The sequence below is a fragment of the Lepidochelys olivacea genome, assembly GCF_965140295.1.
Source record: "Lepidochelys olivacea isolate rLepOli2 genome assembly, chromosome: 4".
Taxonomy (NCBI): domain Eukaryota; kingdom Metazoa; phylum Chordata; order Testudines; family Cheloniidae; genus Lepidochelys; species Lepidochelys olivacea.
In genome coordinates, this window is record NC_140414.1 from 143,465,837 (window position 1) to 143,491,103 (window position 25,267).

General features: G+C 46.5%; 1 protein-coding gene across 2 annotated transcripts in view; it reads right to left on the bottom strand.

The window, feature by feature from the left end:
• The window catches only part of GFRA4 (GDNF family receptor alpha 4), a 130,987-nt gene that overhangs the window by 36,209 nt on the left and 69,511 nt on the right, over positions 1 to 25,267 (bottom strand). For both annotated transcript variants that reach the window (XM_084626537.1, XM_084626538.1), the window contains exon 2: positions 11,090 to 11,368. In XM_084626537.1, the coding sequence (XP_084482663.1) occupies positions 11,090 to 11,368 (279 nt within the window). The remainder of the gene's footprint in view (positions 1 to 11,089; positions 11,369 to 25,267) is intronic.

Genomic DNA, 25,267 nt, shown 5'->3' on the forward strand with positions numbered 1-25,267 from the left:
TATAAGATGGATCCAGCTGACATTTTGGCTGTTCATGATTTTGCAGATAAGCCACCATATATCCTCAGGGAACTTCACAAGCTGCTAGGCTTCCTCACCTATTATCCAAGCTACTTCAAGACTTTTTTCAAGTAGCAACGACATTTCTATGACTTGTTGACTGTTCCACTGGAATCTGACACACAACACCACCAAAAGTGGACCTGGAAAAGGAAGACGCTTCCTGTAAGGCATTAGGTGCAGTCTTATACCAGCGCCAGGAAAGTAAACCGAGAGCCATTGGTTATGGATCAAGAACACTAATTGCAGCTAAGAAAAATGATTACCTTCGTTCAGGAAAGCTGGAGTTCCTAGCTTTGAAGCAGGCTGTAACTGACAAATTCTGTGACTACCTCCACTATACACAATCCTTCACAGTTTACAGGGATAACAACCCATTAACCTATGTCCTCCCCTCTGCCAGGCTGAATGCCACAGCACACTGTTAGGCTGAAGAATTAGTTGACTTTAACGTCAAAATTAGATATTGTCCAGGGTAATCTAATGTGGTTGCAGATGCTTTATCCAGAATGCCCCTTGATGTGGAAAAATATATGATGAAATGAACAGATGTTGTTAATGCTGTCTTCTTGGTTAGCAGTTATTACTACCAACCCTTTGGCAGCAGCAGACCTCTCCATGGCTATTAAATCCACCATAACGCCTATTCTGTAAGAAGACATTTTGGCAGCTCAGAAGGAAGATCCAGCTGTTGCTAAAATTCTTCATTATAAGTCCTTGGGGCATACACTGAACAACCAAAAGAGCTCAGGAGGATGTGGTAAGATCTCTGCCCTGATGTGAGAATGGCATTGGTTGCATTTGGATACAGATGGAATACTTAAGCAGAAAACCTACTTATGAAATCAGCTGTATCACTTGAAAAACCCTAAGGCGGGTATATCAAGAACTACACGAAGAGATTGGACATTTAGGAGTAGAGCAAAAAATCAGTCTCACAAGAGACCACAGATGAAGAGGGATATTGAACATCATATCACTAGAGTCTGTACATGTGTCACAAAACCTCACCAGCCTTCCAGAGTTCCACTAACATAGTCACAACAGAACCATCTGAGCTTGTATCAATGGACTTCTTGCATCTAGCCAGAAGCAAAGGAGGATATGAATAAATCCTAGTAATAGTGGATCACTTCACTGGGTTTGTCCAACCCTACCCTACCACCACCAAGTCAGGCAAGCCTGCAGCAAACATGATCTTCAATTACTTATTTGGTTTTCCTGAAAGGATCCATCATGACCAAGGGGCAGAGTTTGAAAATAATTTATTCAGAAGGTTACAGCATGACTGTAAAATTGAAACATCTCGCACAACCGCACACCACCTAAAGGATAATGGTTAGGTAGAAAGGCTGAACTAAATCCTATGCTGAGAACCTTACCAGAAGAATAAAAGTCAAACTGGAAGGACTCTCTTAAATCAGGGGCAGATTTAAGGGTCAGAGCCTGGTTACCAAACATGAAGCTTAGGGCTCAATGGTCACATCAATTTAGGCTTTTTTTAAAGATAAAAAATGAAAAAAAAATCCCATAAAACAAAAAGCACAGGCCTAAACAAAAGTGGACTCTCACCCAAATTATGTTGGCTGGTGTATATCCAATTTTTGGACCCTCACACCACGGCGACATTTTTTCTTGGCAAATTATTCTATGATGCTGTCCAGCTGTCTCATCTTTATCAATTGCAAGGAGCACTAGACACTCAGCCATGTTTGTGATATGACTGACCACATGTAGTTTTTGACACATCTTAATGTGCTTATTGTGCAGTCAGCACTAGCCACTCCAACTGGTATGGTGAGAAAAAGTCAACACAACATTTACATTTCTGGTAAAACAGCATCAAGAGAACTTGATACACTGAAACTCAAGTAGTATCGGACTCCAAGGAACAAAATGAACACTTCTGTGCCCTTTGTAAAATAATACATCTTGAAAGACAATCCCATGAACCAAGTCTAAAAGAAAAATATAAGTATTTTCCCATCAGTTTAAGAACTTCCTTCTTTAAAATTATATTATGAAGTCGCCTGGGATGGAGGAAACCAAATAGAGGAGCTACTTCTTGAAATCCCTCACACTGAGGTTTTAGTTCCATAATCATATTGTTTAAGACCTCAAAATATTTTCTTTGATGGTTACCCTTTGCTTCTAACGCAGAATAGTGTGCAAATTCATCATCCATGTGGCATACGCATCTCTTCCTGTGGCTTGGATAGTTTGCATTTTCAAAACCCATTGCTTCCCCCCATCTGCTCTGAGACGTTTTTACAATTTTATCATAGTTTTCTTCAGCTCTGAGTTTGCTGAGCTCATTCACTGTGCTCTCAAATGTCCAGAGGACATGGAACAAGTCAATTTTCTTTGACTGTAGGATTCCAGAGGCTGCAGCTGTGATAACTAAGATCCTATGCCACCACAATAGATTGAGGTAAACCATCCAAGCCATCAAAGACAGGTTGCTTTTTGCTTGTATGTCCTCGCCACTCCTGCGTTCAGCAACAGTTTAATCTTCTAGGCATTCAATTACATTCTCAAAATTTACTATCATTGCCTCATTTCATTCAAGCTGCCCATCTAGACTTGCAGCGTACCTTTAGATGTAAAGGTCTCCTTCATTCTTCAGACGCGTGTTCAATTTCATCTGCAGCATCAATCCTGTCAACTTCTGTGAGGGCTTGAAATGCATCATCATTTCCTCTTCCTTTTGCAAAGCTGTACTCTCTCAAGCACGATACAGATAAAGAAGATAAATATTCTCTTTAGACTTAATCATTAATTTTTCCCATCGATGGTTAGAGTCTGTGAAATATTTATATATTTCCTGCAAAGTTGTGAAGAAAACCTTCAGATCTGGACTGGCCTTACCTTCCGCAGCTTGCACCAAAACTAGGTTACTGTGATGTGCTGGGCAATGGATGTATGGTGCCTACACTTTGCCTCCCCTGCCTGAAGGATATTCTTTCATTTTTGTTTGCAATCCTCCATGATCTCCAGCCATAACCCTGGCACTATCCTATTCCTGTCCAGACATCTGTTTGGGGTTTAATCCATATTTTCAGGATAAAACATTAGTTAACTGGTCACACACGGATGCAGCACCTGCCTCACTTACTGCTCAAAGCTTACAAACTGCTCTTTTATATCTGCCACTTCTTTGACACAATCAATATTAACAAAGCGAAGCAAAATGGCCATTTGATCAACATGGCGAATATACATGACTTCATCTGCAATGACAGTGAAAAAAAAAAAAAAGCTTCTTTGCCACTATTCAGTATGCACCACTTGCTAAAAGACGTATAAGTTCATCAGTAATTGTCTTGCTCAAGTATTTGACTATCTTGGCGTCGCTGATATTTTGGGAAAAGTTGTATTATGTCTGTCAAGTAGCTTTCTGATGGTCAGGTAAATACCACACTTGTTGCTCTCCAGCACCTCACAGTGGCCACGGAAGGTGACACCTAAAGTAGCTAATGTTTTGACTGTGCCAAGCAATATTTTTAGTACTTGACATTTCTTAATATTTTCAGATGCTTGTTTATCAAAACAGGCTTTGATGCGGTGACGCTTCGTGACCTGCAGAGCTGCCACACGTGACTTTGCATGTTGTTTGCTCCTCCCATGAACACTGATTTTAGCATAGTCTTCCAATCATTGTTAGCCACGTTGATTTCCGAGTTTCTGAATCACCCAACGGGCAACACATGTGACCGTATGCGTCATCTGAAAGATCTGCATAAACTAAGCCACTTGACATGCAAACCTTCATACGATCAATTTTTCATTCTGTAAAATGAAGATGAAAAGTGGCAAAATGTAGGGGAAAAAAGGAAACCTTCCATTTGGCCTATTGCTCAATGGGCTGGCGAGGAGTAATCTGTAAAATTATACGCAACAGCTGACGTGATAAAACGGAATCTTGAAAGCAATTTTGATCAGATGGTAACGTCAAACCTATTTCAGCAGGAAGGCTGCTTGGACCTGCGTCATTGCTGACCAGTTCATCTACAGGAAACAAAGTACATTTCCCAGTGGCAGCCCTTCGGAACCGGAGTGTGCTCGGTGTCTGTGACCCCTGCAGGATGGGGTCGGAAACTTCTATTACTACCAGCTACGGGGCATGCCCAAATGCTGAGCGATTTTTCAAAGGCATTGCAAGACGGATGGGTGTGGATCTGTTGGGACCCTGATAAAAATGGGGGTTGATGGCCAGAGGCAGCGTTAGACACATGCAGCCCATACAATTGCATCAGCCCCGAGACAGGGAGGGGGCCCCTTGCCAGGGTGACTGACTCCGTTATTTGTGAGGGTGAGGCCCCAGAATCGAGTGGTGGGGAGCAGTTGGCAAGGGCAGAGGAATAGCTTATGCAGCTGTTTGAGGGCCCATGCAGTTGGAGGACCCCCTGCAGGCTCAGGGCTGCTCGGCTGCATAATATATGCCTGGCACAGGCTGCTGCCACTGTTTGCAGCTGGCTGACACCTCTAGGAAGGGCCCGGTGAGTGAGACTCCAAAATGGTGGCTCCGCCATGAACTCTGATGAGTGGGATGGCCAATGGCAGAGCCTCACCTCCCACTATGAGGGCAAATTCAAACGAGGGGCAGCAGGAACTGGTGTGCGGCTCTTCCGAGAGGCTCTGACTCTAGCTCCGGTGGTTGGCGGCTCTGGCTCCCATGACAACAGTTCTGGCTTTGGCGGAAGCAGTGGTGATGGCTCTAGCAGCAGGAGCCCAGGAGCAGGGCCTGGGCCAGGGAGAGCAGACAGTATGGCCTGGATCTAGGCAGGCGTGAGGGATCGGGGAGCAGAGCAGGGCTGCAGAGGCAGGGATGAGAGTGGGGGTTGGGGAAAGTGAGAGTTTATCTATCTCAATGTGGGCCATGTGATGGCCCACAATAAAAACCTGCACTGGGGCCCATCTTTTTCTTCCTCTATCATTGGCAGATGGGAGGAGGAGATGGGAGGGACCAGGTCAGCATTTGCTGGCTGTTAAATCTGCCACTGCATGTAATAAGGTAAATTACGCCTGTAATTGTACATGAAATTAGGCAGTAGGGTTTGCACTTTTCTATTTCTTGTATGGAAGATCACCATGTTTGCCCATTGACGTCACATTTGCTTTATCTATGAATTTGGAATCTACAATCGAGGACCATAATGAGTATGCTGAGAAATGGAAACAGCTGATGAAGGAAGCTTATGAATGGACATCAAAATGTTCTAAAAAATCTGCTACCCATGGTGAGAATCGTTCTGAACAGAAAGCGCATGGTGCTGACCTCTTAGCAGGTGACAAAGTACTTGTCAGGAACCTTTCAGAGAGAGAGGGAGCAGGAAAATTAAGATCCTCCTGGGAAGATAAGATTCATGTAGTATTTGAAAGGAAAGGGTAGTCGATGAAGTAAAAGCAGAAGCTGGAAAGGGATGTGTTAGAGTTCTTCATCGCAATCTTTCACTTTCCTCTGACTTCTCACCCTGGGATAGAACACCACCCTCTAACCGCAGAGGAAGACACAGTGAACAAGGCAACTAGCCCAATAAGAGATCACAATAAAGACAGGAATTTGGACTCCAGGGACTCTAATAGTGAGTGAATCCAGGGGCAGAAGCATTTCATCCGCGTCTGGGAAATGAGGATGTTGTTGATCCTGAAAACTTGAGAACGGCTGATCAGACTGATGTGACATACACACCAGCTGGAGAAAGACATGAATGCCAAAATGAGAGCATGGTACCAGAAACTATTGTGCACAAGAGGACAGATCACCAGAACAATCCACTGACAGGTGAGGTCATCTGACTAGAGAAAGAAGAAGCCGACAGACACTGGCATAGGAAGAGTTAAGGACATCTACTTATCAGTGTCTAAATCCAACTATTGTACAGGTGATTGCACTATGGGGTTATCCTCAGGTTTGTTACATGCTATACCCATTTCTGTATCTTATCCTGCATTCTATGCAAGGCTGATATAATATTGGTAAGTGAAGTGTTCAATAGCTCTGGATAGTTTGTAATTAGGATAATTTAGTACATTTTCGAAATAGCTTGCAGTATGCCCTGTAACTTGCAGTTAGATGTTTATACCATTGATCACATCCGAACTGTTATTTTATAAGGTGTGAATATATTTGTGGATGTAAGGGGTTCAGAGCTGACTATTCATAGAATCATAGATATGTCGGGCAGGAAGCGACCTCAAGAAGCCCTAAAGGCCAACCCCCTGCGCTGAAGCGGGACCAAGTAAACCTAGACCATCCCTGACTGGTGTTTGTCCAACCTGTTCTTAAAACCTCCTGCCCACCATGCTGACCAATATAGTTTCATTGTTTCCTTGTACTTCCCCCTCTGTCTGTATCCATCTGTTGTCTCTTGTCCTATACTTAGATCGGAAGCCCTTGGGGCAGAGACTTTCTTTTTGATCTGTGTTTGCGCAGTACCTAGGACAATGGGGCCCTGGCCCGTGACTTGGTTTCCTATGTGCTACAGTAACACAGATAATTAACAACAATAGCTAATGGAAGCAGAGACCCCGGGTTGTGTATCTCTCCACAATAGTCCTGGAAATGCCCTGCTTTGGGGATTTCATTGACAGTGAACTCAACCAAAAAGAAACCCAAAAGAAGGGCCCAATTGAGCAAGGCGCTGAGCCCCCTTATTTCCCAATGACTTCACATTACGGCACTCAGCACCTGGTAGGTTTGGCCTAAGAGCTGCACTCAGGTTTCTGGGAGATGGGCAACACGGCCCTTGCTCCTGGTAGGTCTGGGCAGCCATTCACTTTGTTCTGCACAGCCTCTTGATCCAAGCGTCACCCTCAGCACCTTTGCTTTCTGCTCCTGTCAGCATTTTATTAACCTATCTGTTCTGCAGCCTCTGGTTGGAAGCGTCCGTTTTATTCCTCATTTAATTTTCATGGTGCATAAAACGCTGGCAGGCCTGACCGGGGAGAGTTATCGCTGCCGATGTGTACTTTTATAAGGGTGCTTAAAAAATATTAAATCAACATTTACTCAAATATTTGCACCGTGTGGGGATGAAATGCAGTGTCAGGAGCATGCGCCTCAAATCTGACACATCCCAAAGACACTGTCAGGCAGGAAACTCAAAAGAGTTTGGTTTAGAACCATAGAAGCACAGGGTTAGAAGGGACTGCCACGGTCATCTAGTCTAGCCCCCGCCAAGATGCAGGATTTGTTGTGTTTATACCATCCAAGACAGGTGGCTCCAGCCTCCTTTTGAAAAGCTCCAGTGAAGGAGTTTCCACCCCCCGCAGGTATCTGTTTCCATTCTCCTACTGTTCTTACCGTCAGGAAGTTTGTCCTGAGATTTAATCTAAATCTGCTATGCTGTAGTTTGAACCCATTGCCTCTTGTCCTGCCCTCTGTGGCAAGAGAGAACAACTTTTCTCCACCTTGTTTATGGCAGCCTTTCAAGGGTCTGAAGACCACTATCATATCCCTCGCTTAATCTCCTCTTTTCCAAACTGAACATACCCGGTTCCTTCAGCCTTTGCTCATATGGCTTGCATTCCATCCCTTTGATCATCTTTGTCCCTCGTCTCTGGATCCTTTCCAGTTTCTCCACATCCTTTCTATACACTGGTGACCAAAACTGGACACCGTTCTCCAGCCAAGGCCTCACCAGGCCTCACCAGGGCCGAGTAGAGCGGTACTGTCACTTCCTGTGACTTGCATGCTGTGCCTCGGTTAATGCAACCTAACATTGCATTTGCTTTTTTTGAAACAGCATCGCATTGCTGACTCTTGTTGAGGTTGTGATCCATGACAACTCCCAGGTTGTTGGGTTTTTTTGTCACCCACACCACATTATTTCTTCAACACAGACTTTAAAGGGACATTTATATAAAATCAACAAAACCAGTTTTAGTTTATTCCTTTTTTTACAAAAATGCTCTTGCCCTTCCCCAGCTACAGATCTCTACCCAGGATACAAACATTACAGATTAAGTCTCGTAGCCACTGGGGAGTTAGATAATGATTATTTGCCTCATTAGACAGATGGAGAAACTGAGGTACAAAGCAGTAAAGAGATTTACTAGAGGTTACAAAGCAGAACTGAAGCACAGTTAGGAAAAGAACCATCTATAAGTACGTATATGGGAAGGGATCTAATGTAGCAGACAAAGGCATAACAAAATCTAATGGCTGGGAGCTAAAGCTAGATAAAATCAGGTTAGAAATAAGGTGGATGTTTTTAACAGTGAGGGTAATTAACCATTGGAACAACTTATCAAGGGCTCTGGTGGATTCTCCACCACTGAGTGTCTTTAAATCAAGATGTATGAAACAAACAAACAAACTCTAGCTCATCTAGAAGATATGGGCTTCATGCAGGAATCATTGGCTGAGATTGCTATACAATCACAATGGTCCTTTCTAGCCTTAAAATGTATAAATCTATGACCCCTGATCTCCTGGCTCCCAGTTTCCATGCTTTACCCACACAGAGTATCTCCTGTGTTTTGGATTTCTTTCCCAGTGCTGGAAACACAAACACAACATCCCTGTGCTAATGTGTGAGTTGTGGCCAGGTGGTATCAGCACAGGCCAGGGATGGCGGTGGGGCGGGGGGGGGCAGGAACACCCATATTCTGTCACTGATGCTTTCTGCAGCCTTGGGAAAAATCACTTAATAATAATTCATTCCCCACCCCACAGCTGGGGAGAAATGAACCTAAGTGAATTTGGGGCTGGATCCCAAGTGCCTTCCACATGGAACTCCCAGAGAAGTCGTTACAATGCAGGCTGCAAGCTCTCTGGGGTAGGGATTGTTTTCAGTGGATGTTGGTAAAGAGCCCAGAATGATGGAGCCTGACTGGGGTCTCTGGGCACTATGTCATAATGATCATAGATAAAGGGGGCAATGCAGAATTAGACCAAAGGCTTGGAAGATGAAATGGTCCAGCTGATGCTGCTGGGATAGCAGCTCTGCACACATACCCCTACCCCCAGGGCTCACCTTAGCTTGAGGCATGATGTAGCCACTCTGATATCATAGAATCATAGAATATCAGGGTTGGAAGGGACCTCAGGAGACCATCTAGTCCAACCCCCTGCTCAAAGCAGGACCAGTCCCCAACTAAATCATCCCAGCCAGGGCTTTGTCAAGCCTGACCTTAAAAATATTTAAGGAAGGAGATTCCACCACCTCCCTAGGTAACGCAGTCCAGTGTTTCACCACCCTCCTAGTGAAAAAGTTTTTCCTAATATCGAACCTAAACCTCCCCCACTGCAACTTGAGACCATTACTCCTTGTTCTGTCATCAGCTACCACTGAGAAAAGTCTAGATCCATCCTCTTTGGAACCCCTTTCAGGTAGTTGAAAGCAGCTATCAAATCCCCCTTCATTCTTCTCTTCCGCAGACTAAACAATCCCAGTTCCCTCAGCCTCTCCTCATAAGTCATGTGTTCCAGTCCCCTAATCATTTTTGTTGCCCTCCGCTGGACTCTTTCCAATTTTTCCACATCCTTCTTGTAGTGTGGGGCCCAAAACTGGACACAGTACTCCAGATGAGGCCTCACCAATGACAAATAGAGGGGAACAATCACGTCCCTCGATCTGCTGGCAGTGCCCCTACATATACATCCCAAAATGCCATTGGCCTTCTTGGCAACAAGGGCACACTGTTGACTCATATCCAGCTTCTCATCCACTGTAACCCGTAGGTCCTTTTCTGCAGAACTGCTGCCGAGCCATTCGATCCCTAGTCTGTAGCGGTGCATGGGATTCTTCCGTCCTAAGTGCAGGACTCTGCACTTGTCCTTGTTGAACCTCATCAGATTTCTTTTGGCCCAATCCTCTAATTTGTCTAGGGCCCTCTGTATCCTATCCCTACCCTCCAGCATATCTACCACTCCTCCCAGTTTAGTGTCATCTGCAAACTTACTGAGGGTGCAATCCACACCATCCTCCAGATCATTTATGAAGATATTGAACAAAACCGGCCCCAGGACTGACCCTTGGGGCACTCCCCTTGATACCGACTGCCAACTAGACATGGAGCCATTGATCACTACCTGTTGAGCCCGACAATCTAGCCAACTTTCTATCCACCTTATAGTCCATTCATCCAGCCCATACTTCTTTAACTTGCTGACAAGAATACTGTGGGAGACCGTGTCAAAAGCTTTGCTAAAGTCAAGGAACAACACATTCACCACTTTCCCCTCATCTATAGAGCCAGTTATCTCGTCATAGAAGGCAATTAGATTAGTCAGGCATGACTTGCCCTTGGTGAATCCATGCTGACTGTTCCTGATCACTTTCCTCTCCTCTAAGTGCTTCAGAATTGCCCTTGCTAACACCATTCTAGACAGTGGTAGTAGCGGGACTGAAGTATGTCTACACTAGACACTCTGCAGCTACAACGCTGTAGTGTAGACTCTTACCACAGCAATGGGAGGGGGTCTTCTGTTGCTGTAGAAAATCCACCTCCCTGAGAGGCAGTAACTAGGTTGAAGGAAGAATTCTTCTGTCAACTTAGTGCTGTCTCCACCAGGGCTTAGGTCAGCTTAACTACGCCATGCAGGGAGTGAATTTTTCTCACCCCTGAGTGACATCATTGGAGCAACCTAAGATTTAGGTGTAGACCCGACCTGAGTGGCCCAGGGGACCGACTGCAGAGCCTGTCATATCTAAGTCACTGCTGGTCCATTGAAGGATCCAAAAGTCTCTATCATTGGATGCGGCTGGTGGGAAACCTGGGAGAAATGGGTAGGTGGGTCTCAGCTCAGATCCGAGCGGGCATGAAAAACCACCACCAGAGCCAGCACTAACTGCAAACCAGTTGGGCGTCTCAGCAGAGAGGCCAGCATCTGGATGGCGACTCAACTTGTCTGGAGAAGGTTTCACTCTGCTCACATCAAGTGGGGAGGAAGCTAGCCCGGCTGCTGCCTGAGCTGATCCTGTTCTGTGGCTAGAAGGAGCTGGAGCGTTTCACCAACCCAAATTTCCTTTTAAAGACCCTATTTGGAGAACCCTCCCACGGAGACGTGGCACCGACTGACCTTCCATGAGGGTGTGGTGGATGCTCCAATAGACACTCAGGCAATGTTTCTCCTTCTTCATGCCCCGTTTGCACTTGCAGCCATAGAGCTGGCTGGACAGCAGGGCCGTCACTGTGCTCCGGCATTGGTTCTTGGCGTCTGGCCCCAGTTTGTTGGCGCCGTTGCCCGCAATGCATTGCCGGAGGGTCCGGAACTTGGAGCTGCAGCTGGGATCATTGGTGCAGGACTCCCCGGCCTGCAGGCAATCTCTGCCCGAACTCACGGCTTCTGTCATGCCTTCTGCAAGAGAACGAGAAAGAGAGAGAGTCATGGTGTGATGCTCCCAGATTGAAGATCAAAGCAATTCAACAACATCTCCCACTTTCCGGGCCAAGCTCTGAATAAGCCTTTGCTTAAATACACAAGCCGTGTGGCCTGGCTTCCCCAAGCACCTTACAAACAATGGGCCCGCTCATGAAGTCCTTACTTAGCCAGATCTCCCATTGACCTCAAGGGCACAAGTCCAAACTGCAAAATCAGGACTTCAATATACAGTCACCTCCCCTCCTGCTGAAATGCACCTACAGTGGAATGCAGCAGCTGCTTAGCAGGGTGTAGCAGCACCACCCCACAGCCTCCCAAAGCTGCCCATGCAGCTCTACAGATTCACCTACACGGGAACTGGGCGGGCAACATGCCCATTGGCAGAGGGAAAGCCCCAGGAATGAACCAAGGCTATGCCTTCTTTCCCTATTTTGTGGCCCATGGAAATCGCAGAGCTCCACTGAAGTCAAAGGCGATTTACACCAGTGTAAAATCTGGCTTTTTGACTGTAGTATCCCAGATGAAAGGCAGTGGATCAGCCCTGCAAGGCTCGGTGCCCTGGCAATCCATTGCATGGACAGACCTACTGAATTGCTGCTGATTCCCCTCTGTCTCCCAGCAGCTGAGTGTGGTGTGGCTGCCTTGCCTGCCATGGGGAGGGCAGCAGCGTACGCGGGAGGAGAGGAGACTCAGATCCCTTCACATGCATGTGTTCTCGCTCTCACGCATTCAGTGGGGTGGCAGATGGGAAAATTCTCCAAAGGTTCAAAAGGCATTGGGTGAATGCAGCCTCAGTAACCGCGGGGAGGTTTGGATGTGCAGCAGGCAAGCCCCAGGTGTGCAATGACTGGGTCAGCGTATGTTCCAGGGGCAGGCCAGTTTGTCACTAGCTAGCCATTAGGATTGCTCCAGGGCTCGTGCCTGGTTCGATCATTTCCAGTGCCTTGGCAGAGGGCAGGCAGGTCTCGAGTTTTTCCCTCTGAGGGTATGTCTACATCGCAGTGGGAGGTGTACCTCCCAGCTCCTGGGGACGTACCCACAATACCTCTGATCAAGCCAGCTTGCTAAAAATAGCAGCATCACTGCGGTTGCACCGGGGGGATGAGGGACGGGCTAGCTGCCCCGGGGACGTACCTGCGGTTTCAGACAGGATCACACTCAGCGCACCTAACTCATCTCGCTCCCTGTGTGGCGACTTTAGAGCTAAGACAAAATGTCCAAAATTTCATCCCAAAAGGAATTAGTCCGCGTCACATGAGCAACTGGCAAAGGTGGGTTGGAATGGATGGTGGGACCCAGTATGAACTCCAGCAGAGACTAACCATGCTGGGTATAAACACAGACAATCTGCAAAGACCGTACGGTACTTTGGGAGCCTACTTAAAATAAATCAAACATTCGCAGATTGAAACATTTGCCTACAAAATATAAAGTGAATATGTTCTCAAGCTGAGACCCATTCACATGAACAGAGAGACCAGGAGCAATATTTACAGATCAGTGCCCCGAGTGCTGGTGCTTTCTGTTTACGATGCCGGAACTGGAAGCTACTTTAACTGGGATGTTACAAATGACCCATTCTATAATCACGTCATTTAATAACTAAAGGATCTGGGGATTTTTATTGTTAGCGGTGTCTTTGCTGCTGAGACAACATAACGTCACATTTCCCCAAGTGTGGCCCTCAGGAGTCATTTTATACAATGTAAAAAAAGAGTCTCTCTGAGAAAAATCTCTGTATCTTACAATATGGATGATGCGTCTTAACCTGCCCATGAGTGAAACGGATGTAAGAACATAAGAATGGCCATACTGGGTCAGACCAAAGGTCCTTCAAGCCCAGTATCCTGTCTTCCGACAGTGGCCAATGCCAGATGCCCCACAGGGAATGAACAGAACAGGGAATCATCAAGTGATCCATCCCTTTTTGCCCATTCCCAGCTTCTGGCAAACAGAGGCTAAGGACACCATCCCTGTCCATCCTGGCTAATAGCCATTGATGGACCCATCCTCCATGAACCTATCTAGTGCTTTTTTGAACCCTGTTATAGTTTTGGCCTTCACAACATCCTCTGGCAAAGAGTTCCACAGGTTGACTGTGCACTGTGTGACAAAATGCTTCCTTTTGTTTGTTTTAAACCTGCTGCCTATTAATTTCATTTGGTAATTCCAAGTTCTTGTGTTCTGAGGAGGAGTAAATAACACTTCTGTATTTACTTTCTCCACACCAGTCATGATTTTATAGACCTCTACCATATCCCTCACATAGTCGTCTCTTTTCCAAGCTGAAAAGCCCCAGTCTTATTAATCTCTCCTCATATGGCAGGTGTTCTATACTCTTAATCATTGTTTTGCCCTTTCCCAGTTCCAATATATCTTTTTTGAGATGGGGCGACCAGATCTGCACGCACTAAATCAGATCTTCCTTGCCAAGGATGAGCAAGTTCACGGTCTTGCTTTCACCATGTTCTTTGAGGGGTCTCTCTCAACACAGTTCTACCTAATGATTTGTACACTGCTGCCCATCACCATGGTATGTGAGTGCCAAATTCAGGTCACTGGCATTTGGGCCACGGATATGTTTTTTTTTTCCCTGCTGCCTCTTTGTTGTAGCAGAACTTTCAGCTCCCTTCTCTCTTTATTTTGAAAGCCCTTTTGCCTGTATTATTCCCTTTGCTTAGTGCCAATTCCACACTGTTACTGTGGACAGGTGGGGTCAGAAGTTTATTTTCACATCCTGTATATGGCTATATAATATATCCGACCTGATTTTGATTTCGGATCGCCTTCTGACCTCACATCAGAGTAGCTTTCCTGCCCTGCTCAGAGGAAAATGGTCACCCAAATCCTCCACTAGGTGGCAGTAGCCTTTTACTGTCTTTCTAGTTTAATTGAAAGGCTTTTACTTAATTCACTCAAGCGTTGATGAGAGAAGCCAGAAAGCACAAGATCCTGAAGTCCTCTGTTTATCCATGGACACCTACCCCCGGCAACATGCCTCCACTCTGATTTGCAGGTCCAAAGGGTGCTGTGAGTCTCCAGCCCCATCCCACCAAGATTCCCAGCTCATTCTGGGAGTTTTGTAGTGTGGACACCTGCCTAGTGGGAGCTGGGCTAACACTATCAACCGGTCTCATGGAAGGGCCACCAAACAGCCCGTTAGACGATCCTGGTTTTCATATACCAACCGTGAAATTCAAACTGGTTAGTGGATACTGATACGTCTATTAGCAGCAAAATACTTAATACTTGGAAAACTAACCTCCCGTTTATTCAGAAAGGTCCAAAAAAATGGTCAAACGTGGAGAAGAGAACTACAAAACGGAGGGAGGAGGGGGAAACACACAGACACCAAATATTGGTCCCCCAAGGATGCAGTCATGCAGTTGTGAAGTTACCTGGCTCATCTGTATTGTCGTTACCAATGTTAAGATTACATTTGTAGCTTGTGTATGTCAATTTGTGTGGTCAGGTGCTCATGTGTACATGAGGACAGAGCCCTTTACAGACAGCAACTGTTCATTTCACATGTGCCGGTGGAATAATGATGATGCTATCATGATTGGTTCATGTGCATCGAGTGCACTGCCCTGAACAAAGAGAATCAGTATTGCTCAATTTTGTGTCATAGTCACCATACTGCTAAGGCTACGAGAGAGTCTCTTTTAGCATAAGTGCTAGAGGCAAGAGGATTTGGCTTCTATCCCCACCCATTCCGTGAAGCTCACAGTTATTGTGACGAGCAGCGTATTGTGACCCCCCTGCAGGGGTCGTCAGCTAATGATTTGTTACAATACCAAATGCTTGAAGGTGGTGTACAAAAATAATGAATAGGTTGCCTTGTCATGAAAGGGACTGTTGAGAAACATATTATTATGCAAAGACAGACATGAAATACACCAGCTCCCTAGTATGCTGTGAAAAGCACAACAGAACCAGCAACATGTAAGGCCCCTTTCACATTGTGAAAGTGAACCAGTGAAGGGTTGTTCCCAGAACTTCCTCCAGTGCGGTGTCCAGCCCACTTTTAAATTATCCACTTGCTGGAGCTTCCACCAGTCCCCTCTGGGAGACTGTTGCACACTCAAGTATTTCTTTATAGCCACCCCCGCCGTACACATTGCATGGCTCATGCTGCTTGGCTGATTGTTTTACTGAATTAGGTCAGAGCAGCCAACACAAGTGGACGCTGATTGATAATGATTGTCAGGAGTAGCGCTCGGTGAAATTAGAGCTTTGGTGTAAAAACAGGCTTTAAACTCCAGAACAAAACATGCAGATAATGAAACAGCTACACAGGACAGCTTGGTCGGTTGTTACTAACAATCCTCAGAATTCTTTGGTGAGAGTGGCTCAGCAACCAAACTCATGAGGTTCTCAGAGCAACACCAGCCGGTTGGGGCAGCAGCTGGAGCTTGTACAACGAAAGAGGGTTTGCAGCAGCATTTAGGCTGCTGCTGTCCTGAGACCACTGCCCATCAAGTTGACCAATGCTGTCTCATGATTTCCTGGTCTGTCTGTACCTAGCTGCCGGCTCTTGTCTTAGACTTGGATTGTAAGCTCTTTGGGGTGGGGCTGTCTTTTTGTTCTGCATTCGTACAGCGCCTAGCACAACAAATGCTATCACACTTGCTAAGTGTGTCCCTCGCCCCCTAGTGGCCGGACCACATAGAAGATAGTTAACTACTTCTACCAACTAATGAAATGACCCCTTTAGCACAAGTGGTTAGAGGACTCTGATCCAAAGCCCACTGTAACCAATTGAAAGCTTTTCATTGACTTCCACAGGCTTTAGATGAAACTCTTGAAAGGTCCTATGTTCAGTTCTTGCTGTTGACAGATCCGCTCCACACAGTGCTAACCAGGGTAGTGCCATGCATGAGTGATCCAAGTACTATGAAGAGCAACACGCGTGAATGCAAAACTTTTTCAGCCAGGATTACAAGACAACACCAGTTATCCATGCTTTCTTATTCCCAGGTGCCTAAATATTTCTAAGGATCTGGGCCCTCTCCTCCATTGAAGTCAATGGGAATTAAGCGCCTAAATACCTTTAAGGATCTGGGCCTCAGTACCTGCATGCCCAGAATTTGGCATGATGGATCCTCACACACCTGGAGAAAAAACATTTATGTGCTGATGACCGTGCACTGGTTGCTCACTCAATCGATCAGTGACATTCTATTTATAACTCATCTCTTTGCTCATGCAGTTAACCGCTTTGGTTTCACAATTAGCCTAAAGAAAACCAAAGAGTGTACTGAACTTGCCAGGGATACACACGCCCACCCAATTGTTAACACCACCACCACTCCTCTCAAGTCCGTGGGTAAGTTTTGTTGCTGATGGAGCATGCCAGCACAGAGTGCCACAACGGATTACGGAATTACCCCTCACACAGCCAAGGCGAGCTCGGCATCTGGAATGTTGTTGGCTGCTTTTGCAACAATTGGGGTCTCAGAATAAACACGAAGCTCAATGTCTATTGGGCAGTTGTGCTAACAACATATCACCACCATATCAGTTCCAGATGTGCCATCTTCATGCTGTCTGCAGGGTCAAATTGTAGGACAAGATTCCTAACACCTAAATCCTTAATTGTTGTCAGATGTCCAGCGTTCAAAGCATGCTCATAACAGCTCCAACTATGTTGGTCTAGGCATCTTGTTCATATGGCCAACTCAAGAACCCACAAGGCCATATTTTGTGGTTGGTTAAAGTGAGGCACCTGCTCTCATGGTGGTGAGTACAAATGATATAAAGATACACTGAAGTCAAACTTGAAAGCTTTGGGCAGGGGGTTGGACTAGATGACCTCCTGAGGTCCCTTCCACCCCTGATCTTCTATGATTCTATGTCAGGTTGAGCCCAGTACCTGGCAAGCAACAATGCATGACAGAGCAAGGTGGAGGTAAATTTGTCATGTTGCCATTACGCCCAGCTTCCAAGCAGTTATTAACACACGCGAAAAACATGAACAGCACGAAGCAAGGATACAACAATCTGCAATGGTCATGGACAAATTGTGTGTGTCCCACATGCAACTGTGTTTGCGGTTCTTGCACCGGCCTGATCTCCCACATACTCCTTCATTGATAGCGTTCGCTGAATTCTCATATGTGTACACTGAAATGAGACTCCATCCCGCCATCCTATAGGGGCCAAGTCTCCCCTATCCAAATCCTTTTCACCCTGTGGAGTTATTTATACCTCTTCAAAGGGCGTATAGGATGTTACCGTTGCAAATGGAGACATGAAGGATTCCAAACGATGCAAGGGGATGGAGACTCAAGCCTTTGACTTCTGTTGAGATTAATAATCCCTATCTTGCATAACGCTTTTCATCTGTAGATCTCAAAGCACTTCAAAAAGGAAACAACTATCATTATTCCTATTTTACAGATGGGGAAGGAAAAGCATAGAAAGGTGCAATGATTTGCCCATGGTCACACAGGAAGTCCGAGAGAGCTGGGATAATGCAAGTCCCGTGCTTTATCCACTGGGCTTTATGTGGTTTTTTTACCCTGGAAGATATAACAAGTGATAGCACCTGTACCATCACAGATCTACCGAGCATCATGCAAAGACAGGGTCAGTACAGACACAGGGGGAAGAGCGCCCTCTATTGAACCAATAGCATCGCTTTCTGCAGCACCTGTAGCTTCCCTGACATTTCCCGTTCTATGTCCTGATCAGATCTGACCCTGCTTAGCTCATGTGGCGAGAGCCACAGGTAGTTGTTAAACCGTGTAGGGATGTCCTGACATCAGACAAGTTCTCAGAGGCTCCCCTGCAAAGTTACATTCAGACCATCGGATACTGATGTGGCATTACCTCAGAGCATTGTCTGTGCTGGGTCTTAGTCCAAGAAGGATACTTGAACGCAGCCCCCGGCTCGATGCAGCCACTCATCTGTTACATGAAGGTTCTGAAGAAGAGCTCGGTGTAAGCTTAAAAGCTTGTCTCTGTCACCAACACAAGTTGGTCCAATAAAAGATATTACCTCCCCCACCTTCTCATGCAGGATATGAATCAGGATTCTTTATTCCAGACACCAGCATAAGAAACACACTCCCTGGTAGCTACATTGTGTACAAGGATCGAATACAGTCCAGCTCAAGGTCTTTTCTTTCTCCCTGACAGACTTCAGCGGACACATGTTAGATGCATTTCTCCTGGCTGCTGGCCACCCAGCAGGGCACTTGCCTGTCTCATTAGTGCATGGACTAAAGAATCTCAAATTTTATTTTGCAGTGAGCCTGATTGTTGCCTTATGCTAGCTCTGCCTCACCTGGGTTATGTTCTAGCGGCTCCATGGAGCTGTTCCACTTTCATGCAGAGCTGGGGGATAGAGCTGAGAGAATAATGATTTTTTTCTGTTCATGGACAGTTCCAAAAAAAACCTCATTTTTGGTCCAAGCGAAAAGGAGATTTTTCAGAATTTTTTTTACTTGAATTGAAAAGTCAAACAAACAAGCAAAAAGACGGCTTTGATTGGAAATAAAATGTTTCATTTCAGTTTTAACTCTTTTAAAATGTTTGACTTTTTAACAATAAAATTGAAGGACGTTTCAAAACAAAAAGGGATTTTGTTCTCCCCGAAGAAAATGTCAAAGCTAAATATTTTGACTCTTTCAGAATATTTTTTTGTACGAACCATTGAGCAAAACCAACATAAATTCACCAAACATGTTGGTGTCACCTCATATGCATTTTTCACCAAAAAAAGGTTTGCCCAGCACAACCCTGGGACCCTCCCTAGTGTACATTTCTAGAGGACCTTGTAAGAACTTATACTCAGCAAGTTCTCCAACGTACTGTGTCAATCTCAAAATCCAGATCCAGTCTCTTTCCACTGTCATAATCTTTCTCCCCACATTTGCTGGTGACTGAAACTGTCCTGCCTCCATGTCACTGCATGCTGCGACCATATCAAATTGCACAAACTGAGCTTGGTCTACACTTTATTAGAGCATCGGGGAAGCCCGGATGCTGTGGGAAGCAATGCTCATGATCTAGCGGTCTTCCTTGCGAGTCAAAACCAGCCCAATGCTTCAGACAGGTGCTGTCTTTCGGGTGAAGCGGAACATTGGCAACCTGCCAGGGATGGGCACTGATCTTTCACCCTCGCCCTCTCAGGATTTGAGGAGCGGTTCTAAATGTCTGGCGGACAGTTGTGATAACAACACTTCTGTATGGTTGTGAGACGCGGACAAACATATCACCTCCAAACTCGCTCAGTTCCGTATGCACCATCTGTTTTCAGGGTCAAATTAAAAATGCCACAGCACTTTTTGGAGCCGGAAGGGGTAGTTAGTGTTGGTGTTCCTGTTCAATTTCAATTTTAGGTATGCAGTAGGGGCTTCTCCTGCCTGGCATTAAACCCATCCACTGCCTCCGTTTACAGTCCATCAACAGTCACCAACAGTCACCAACAAACGGCCGCATCCGTTGTTCTCAGAACACCACTCCTCTTCTGGGGGTAGTTTATTATCATAAAATACTCAATACTTCTTCAGGCTCACTCAGTCTTAGAAGTTTATAATGGTTCTCAGCTTCTACACAGCTCTCCCCATAGAGTCTTTCCAGGCCTTTCTGAGGGTTTCCCCCTTCCTTATAGCCCTGCCTTCAGGTCCACAGTCTTTTTCAGGCCTTCTCGCTGGGACTTGCCACCTCAGAAGTTCCTGCTCCCTGGAAGTCACTGAGCTGAGTCTTCTCCCTGAAGAGTCTCATGTTTCTGGCAGTTCACATCCACTCCGATGTTCTCACCTCTACTGCCTGGGAGCTTTGGAGAGTTGTCTCCTCCCATCTTGTTCCCCCCCCAGACTGTCTCCTTGAAATATCTCAGAATCCCAACAAAAAGGTGTATTGGAATTGGAAAAGGTGCAAAGAAGGGCAACCAAAATGATTAGGGGGATGGGACAGCTTCCATTTAAGGAGAGATTAAAAAAAACAGGGACTATTCAGTTTAGAAAAGAGATAACAAAGGTAGGATATGATAGGGGTCTATAAAATCGTGAGCCGTATGGAGAAAGTGAATAAAGAAATGTGATTTATCCCTTCACACAACACGAGAACCAGGGATCACCCAATAAAATGAATAGGCAGCAGGTTTAAAACTTACATAAGGAAGTATTTCTTCACACAATGCACAGTCAACCTGCCAGTATTCTGTCTCAGGCACTGACCAGTGCCAGATGCTTGAGAGGGAATGAACAGTACAGGGTAATTTCAAGTCATCCACCCCCCGTCCCAGCTTCTGGCAGTTGGAGGTTTAGAGACACCCGGAGCATGGGGTGGCATCCCTGACCATCTTGGCGAATCGCCAATGATGGACCTAACCTCCAAGAACTTGCCTAATTCTTTTTTGACCCCAGTTATAGTTTTGGCCTTTCGGGTCTTTGTCTCCCACTAGTGGATGGCCCACATGAATTTGTTTCTGAGTCTGCTATTGCTTTTGAATTAAGGGACTGGGGGTTGGGGGTTGGACTAGATGACCTTCTGGGGTCCCTTCCAACCCTGATATTCTATGATTCTATGATTCTATGACTGGGCTCTTTAGTTCAAGCAGCAGAAGCACCTGCTTCCCCACTCCCGTGACCTGGGGTCAGTCCCTGCGTGTGGAACAACTAGGGCCATCATCCCATGTTTTAACCAAGGCTTCCTGCTTCTCAGGCTGTTTTTTCCGGCTGTGATGTCATAATGCTCCATCAGTGACATCTCAGGACACAGAGTCTGACACAAACACAAGATAACTTCACCACTGGATGTGGCAGCAGGCAGAATCCAGGATAAAGGAGTGGGGGAAACGCTCGGAAGCAAGCACAGCTGGCTTAACAAAGGTTAAAGGGCGCCTTCACCTCCTGGGGAACAAATATTTGATCATGGGCTCTTCAATCTCGCAAAGATATAACAGGATCCAGTGGCTGGACATTGGAGCTAGACACATGCAGATGGGAAAGAAGGCACACATTTTTAACAGTGAGGGTAGTTAACCATAAGAAGAACTTGCCAAGGGTTGCAGTCGATTCTTTATCACCGGCAATTTTTAAATCAAGATCATGGGCGGCGGGTATCAAAGGCCAGGGCAGGATCAGCCTCCCCTGACCCAAGCCGTCGCCCTGCCCAGGTTTTGCCCTGAGGCCCTTCTCCCCTTCCCCTCTACCCTGAGGTTGGCAGGGTTCTGCTCCAGCCGGTGGCCTGGAGCTCAGGCACAGCGGGGGCCAGGGACAGCCCTGGGGCTGGCTTGGGCGGGGGGTGTCAGGCCAGCAGCCTTTGGAGGCCCTGGGGCTGGCCCAGTGCTGTGGGGCCCAGCAGCCCGGGGTGGTGCTGGGGGGTGCAGCATCCCAGGGCTGGGACAGGCGACCTGGTGCCGGGGCGGGGGGTTCCCGGGGGATGTGGCTCCTGCGGCCGTGAGTGGGGTGGGGGGAGGGCGGCACGGGGCTCCTCCGGCCATGGGGGTGGGAGGAAAGGGCGGCTTGGGGCTTCTCCGACACGGGGGAAAGGGGAAAGAATACTAGGCTGGAAGGGGCAGGGCCAGCGGGCTAGCCTCCCCGAAGAGGGGCTTCACCTGCCGCCCATGATCAAGATTGATTTTTTTCCCTAGGAGACGGGCTCTAGTTCAAACAGTAATTATTTCAGGGAAGTTCTCTGGCTTGTATTATCGAGCAGATCACATCAGATGATCACTGTGGTCCCTTCTGGCCTTGGATTCTATGAAACAATAGCCAAGGAAATTAAGGGACTGACTGGCCGAGCACGTTTGCTTTTGGCTGCAGCATTCTCTCTTCCCATGCTTACTCCAGTGTGAAAACACCTCTTCATGAGCTCAAGGCAAGAGGTTCCAGGAGACTCACTCTTGCAGTGTCCTAAGCACTTCCCTTCCCTTGTGCTGGGCACACAATTCCTTCCTTTGGCAGCTCCCTCTCATTCCTCAACCCCAGCCAGCCAGCTGGAGGAAAAGGAACAGCATTCTGACAAAGCCCGTCTCCAAGGACATGGGGGATGCTAGAGAACATCTGTCACCAGGCGTTTACCGTGAAACCCTCTTTGGGATGGGGAGCTGTGCTTCCGAGGGCACTGGGAACTCAAGGCAATGCCAGTCTGGGGAACACAGAGAGTGTAGGAGAGAGAGAGAGAGACACACACACACACACACACACTCAGGGAATGAAAAAGAGCATGACCCAGGCTAACTATAAAAGCAGAGGCTGGCATTTTCAAAGGGTGGGGGGTCTGAAATGCAATAGAAACTGGGCAAAAGGAAGTTGAGAAGGATGGGCTAGTGGTTAGAGCACAGTGTACAATGGAGGGTAGCTCTGTTCAATTCTCTGTGCTACCACAGTCTTTACTGTATGATCTAAGGCAAGCCTCTTAAGCGCAGATCCTCAAAGGTATTTCGGCGCCTAACTTCCATTGAAATCAACTGGGCCTTAGGCCATGTCTACACTACCTGCCGATCTGGCGGGTAGTGATCGCTCTATCGGGGATCAATTTATCGCGTCTAGTGTAGACGCGATAAATCAATCCCCGATTGCTCTGCCATCGACTCCGGAACTCCACCACGGCGAGAGGCGGAAGTGGAGTCGAGGGGGGAGTGGCGGCTGTCGATCCCGTGCCGCGAGGACGCGAAGTAAGTGATTCTAAATCGATCTAAGATATGTCGACTTCAGCTACACTATTCTCGTAGCTGAAGTTGCGTATCTTAGAACGATTCCCCCCCCCCCAGTGTAGACCAGGACAGTCTCTGTGTGCCTCAGTTCCCCAATCTGTAAAATGGGCATAGTAGCCCTGCCTGACAGGGGTATCGGGAGGATAAATGCATTGAAGATTGTGATGTGGTAGGTTACTCCAGTGAGTGGGGGCAACGTACTGAACATTAACAGGCACCAAACATCCTTAGGCTCTTTGAAAATCTCAACCTGAGCCCTGATGGATCCTCAGGCTGACAGGAGAAAGCAGCCAAGGAAGGAATGGAAAGGTGTAGGAGATGCTGCTCCCTCCTCAAAGGAGAAGTGAAGTGAAGTGAAGACACAGGGGAAGTGAAGCGAAGACACGGGAAGTGAAGTGAATGTATCTAGGTCTCACAGGCTGAGGTCTAAGTGGATTGCTTTATCAGCCTATCCATCACAGAGTTTTTTCAAGCAACTATTCTAACTGGCATAGCTAAGCACTTTGGGATCTTTGGGGATTAAAGCCTCCTTAGACACATGCATCCCCCGCATCTCAATTGACTTTGCATGCCACGAGAGTGTGAGTGTTCTAAAGAGACCGCGAGGATGTAAGTGAGCAAACAGCAGTGAAATGTGTGGCTTCCCTGTACACCTCCTCGCCCTTTCTACCCTACGCCCTTTCTATGCTATTGTAGCGTAGACACTTGGTACAGCAATGGAAGGGATTTTTTTTTTTCGGTTGCTGTAGTAAAACCATCCCCTCAAGAGACAGCAGCTAGGCTGGTGGAAGAATTCTTCCCTCCATCTAGCAGAATCTCTATTGGGGCTTAGATCAGCTTAGCCAAGTTTCTCAGGGGCTGTGAATTTTCCAACACTGCTGAATAACATAGCGAGGTCAACCTAAGTTCTAGGTGCAGGCCAGGCCTCTTTCCCTCTCAGCAGCTCTTGAGAAGAATGCTGTTACGCGGGGGAGTGCGCTGATCCTCTCAGGTTCTAGGAGGAAAGCGACATCCCAGGGGTTAACTTTTTCTAAATGTGATGTGGCCCCATGCGCGAAGATGCAGTGTGAAAAAAAAGCTCATTCAGAAGAAGAGCAAATTCTTTATCAGATAAGAAATAAAATGCTCTTTCCTTCTGTGGTTCTGCTTCTTTACCCAGCAGAAAGTGGGGCGTTGACAAATTTATAGAGGGAGGAAGACATGAAAATGATGTTCGGGAAAAGTGTCAAGCAGTCCACTTTGATTTTTGAATGTTTCTGCTGACATGCGGGGAAATGCTGATATGAATCATGTTCTGTTCAGCAATACAGCTCACTCCATTTCTATGCATTACACTGTCTCAGATCTATGTTACATTTACAGCTCATTCAGGTCTATGGATTACATTTTGTAGGCCCTGGTCTAGCAAGCACTTAAGCACACACTTAAATTTAAACGTGTGAGCAATCCCATTGAGGCCAATCTGCGTTTCAGATCTCATTTCCTTTAATGGCTGTAAGAACCATAGGTAGAATCCTGTCCACACTGGAGTCAATGGGAGTTGTGTTATTTCACCCTCTCTTCCCTTCCCCCACTCAGAAGAGGCGAGCCCAATGAGCATCCCCTTTCGTCTCCTGCAACATGCTTGGAATGTAATTTCAGGACACAAAGTCAACTCTTTGGAACAACGCTTCAGACATTTTAAGGGCTGAAGTGACCATCAGACCCGTGTAACACAGGCCAGAGAACTTCACGCAGTTACCTCTGGGATGAGCCTTATGACTCTGTTTGACTAAAGCACACCTTCCAGAAAGGCACCCAGTCTTGATTTTAAGACATCAAGAGATGGAAAATCCACCACGTCCCTGGGTAGTTTGTTCCAGTGGTTAATCAGCCTCCCTGTTAAAAATTATCCCTGTTCTTCCTATGTATAGCATTTGTATGCTTGGCTGAACTCTGCTGTCAAACCAAGAGGGAGTAAGATTTCGCTTCTACCATGACTCCTTACTCCTTACTCCTTATAAGTAGCTTGACAGGACAGCATGAGTAAGTTTGCACAGTAAGTCCTTTATATTGGAATATTTAGCTTCTTGTTCAAATATTGGCATGGGTGACTCAGCACTTCAGCCTTCCAGGATACTGTTATGACAGGCATCACCAGGTCAACTGTTACACATAGTCTTCCAAGTCCTTTTTCTTAGTGTGTGAGCACGTTTTCAGTCTCA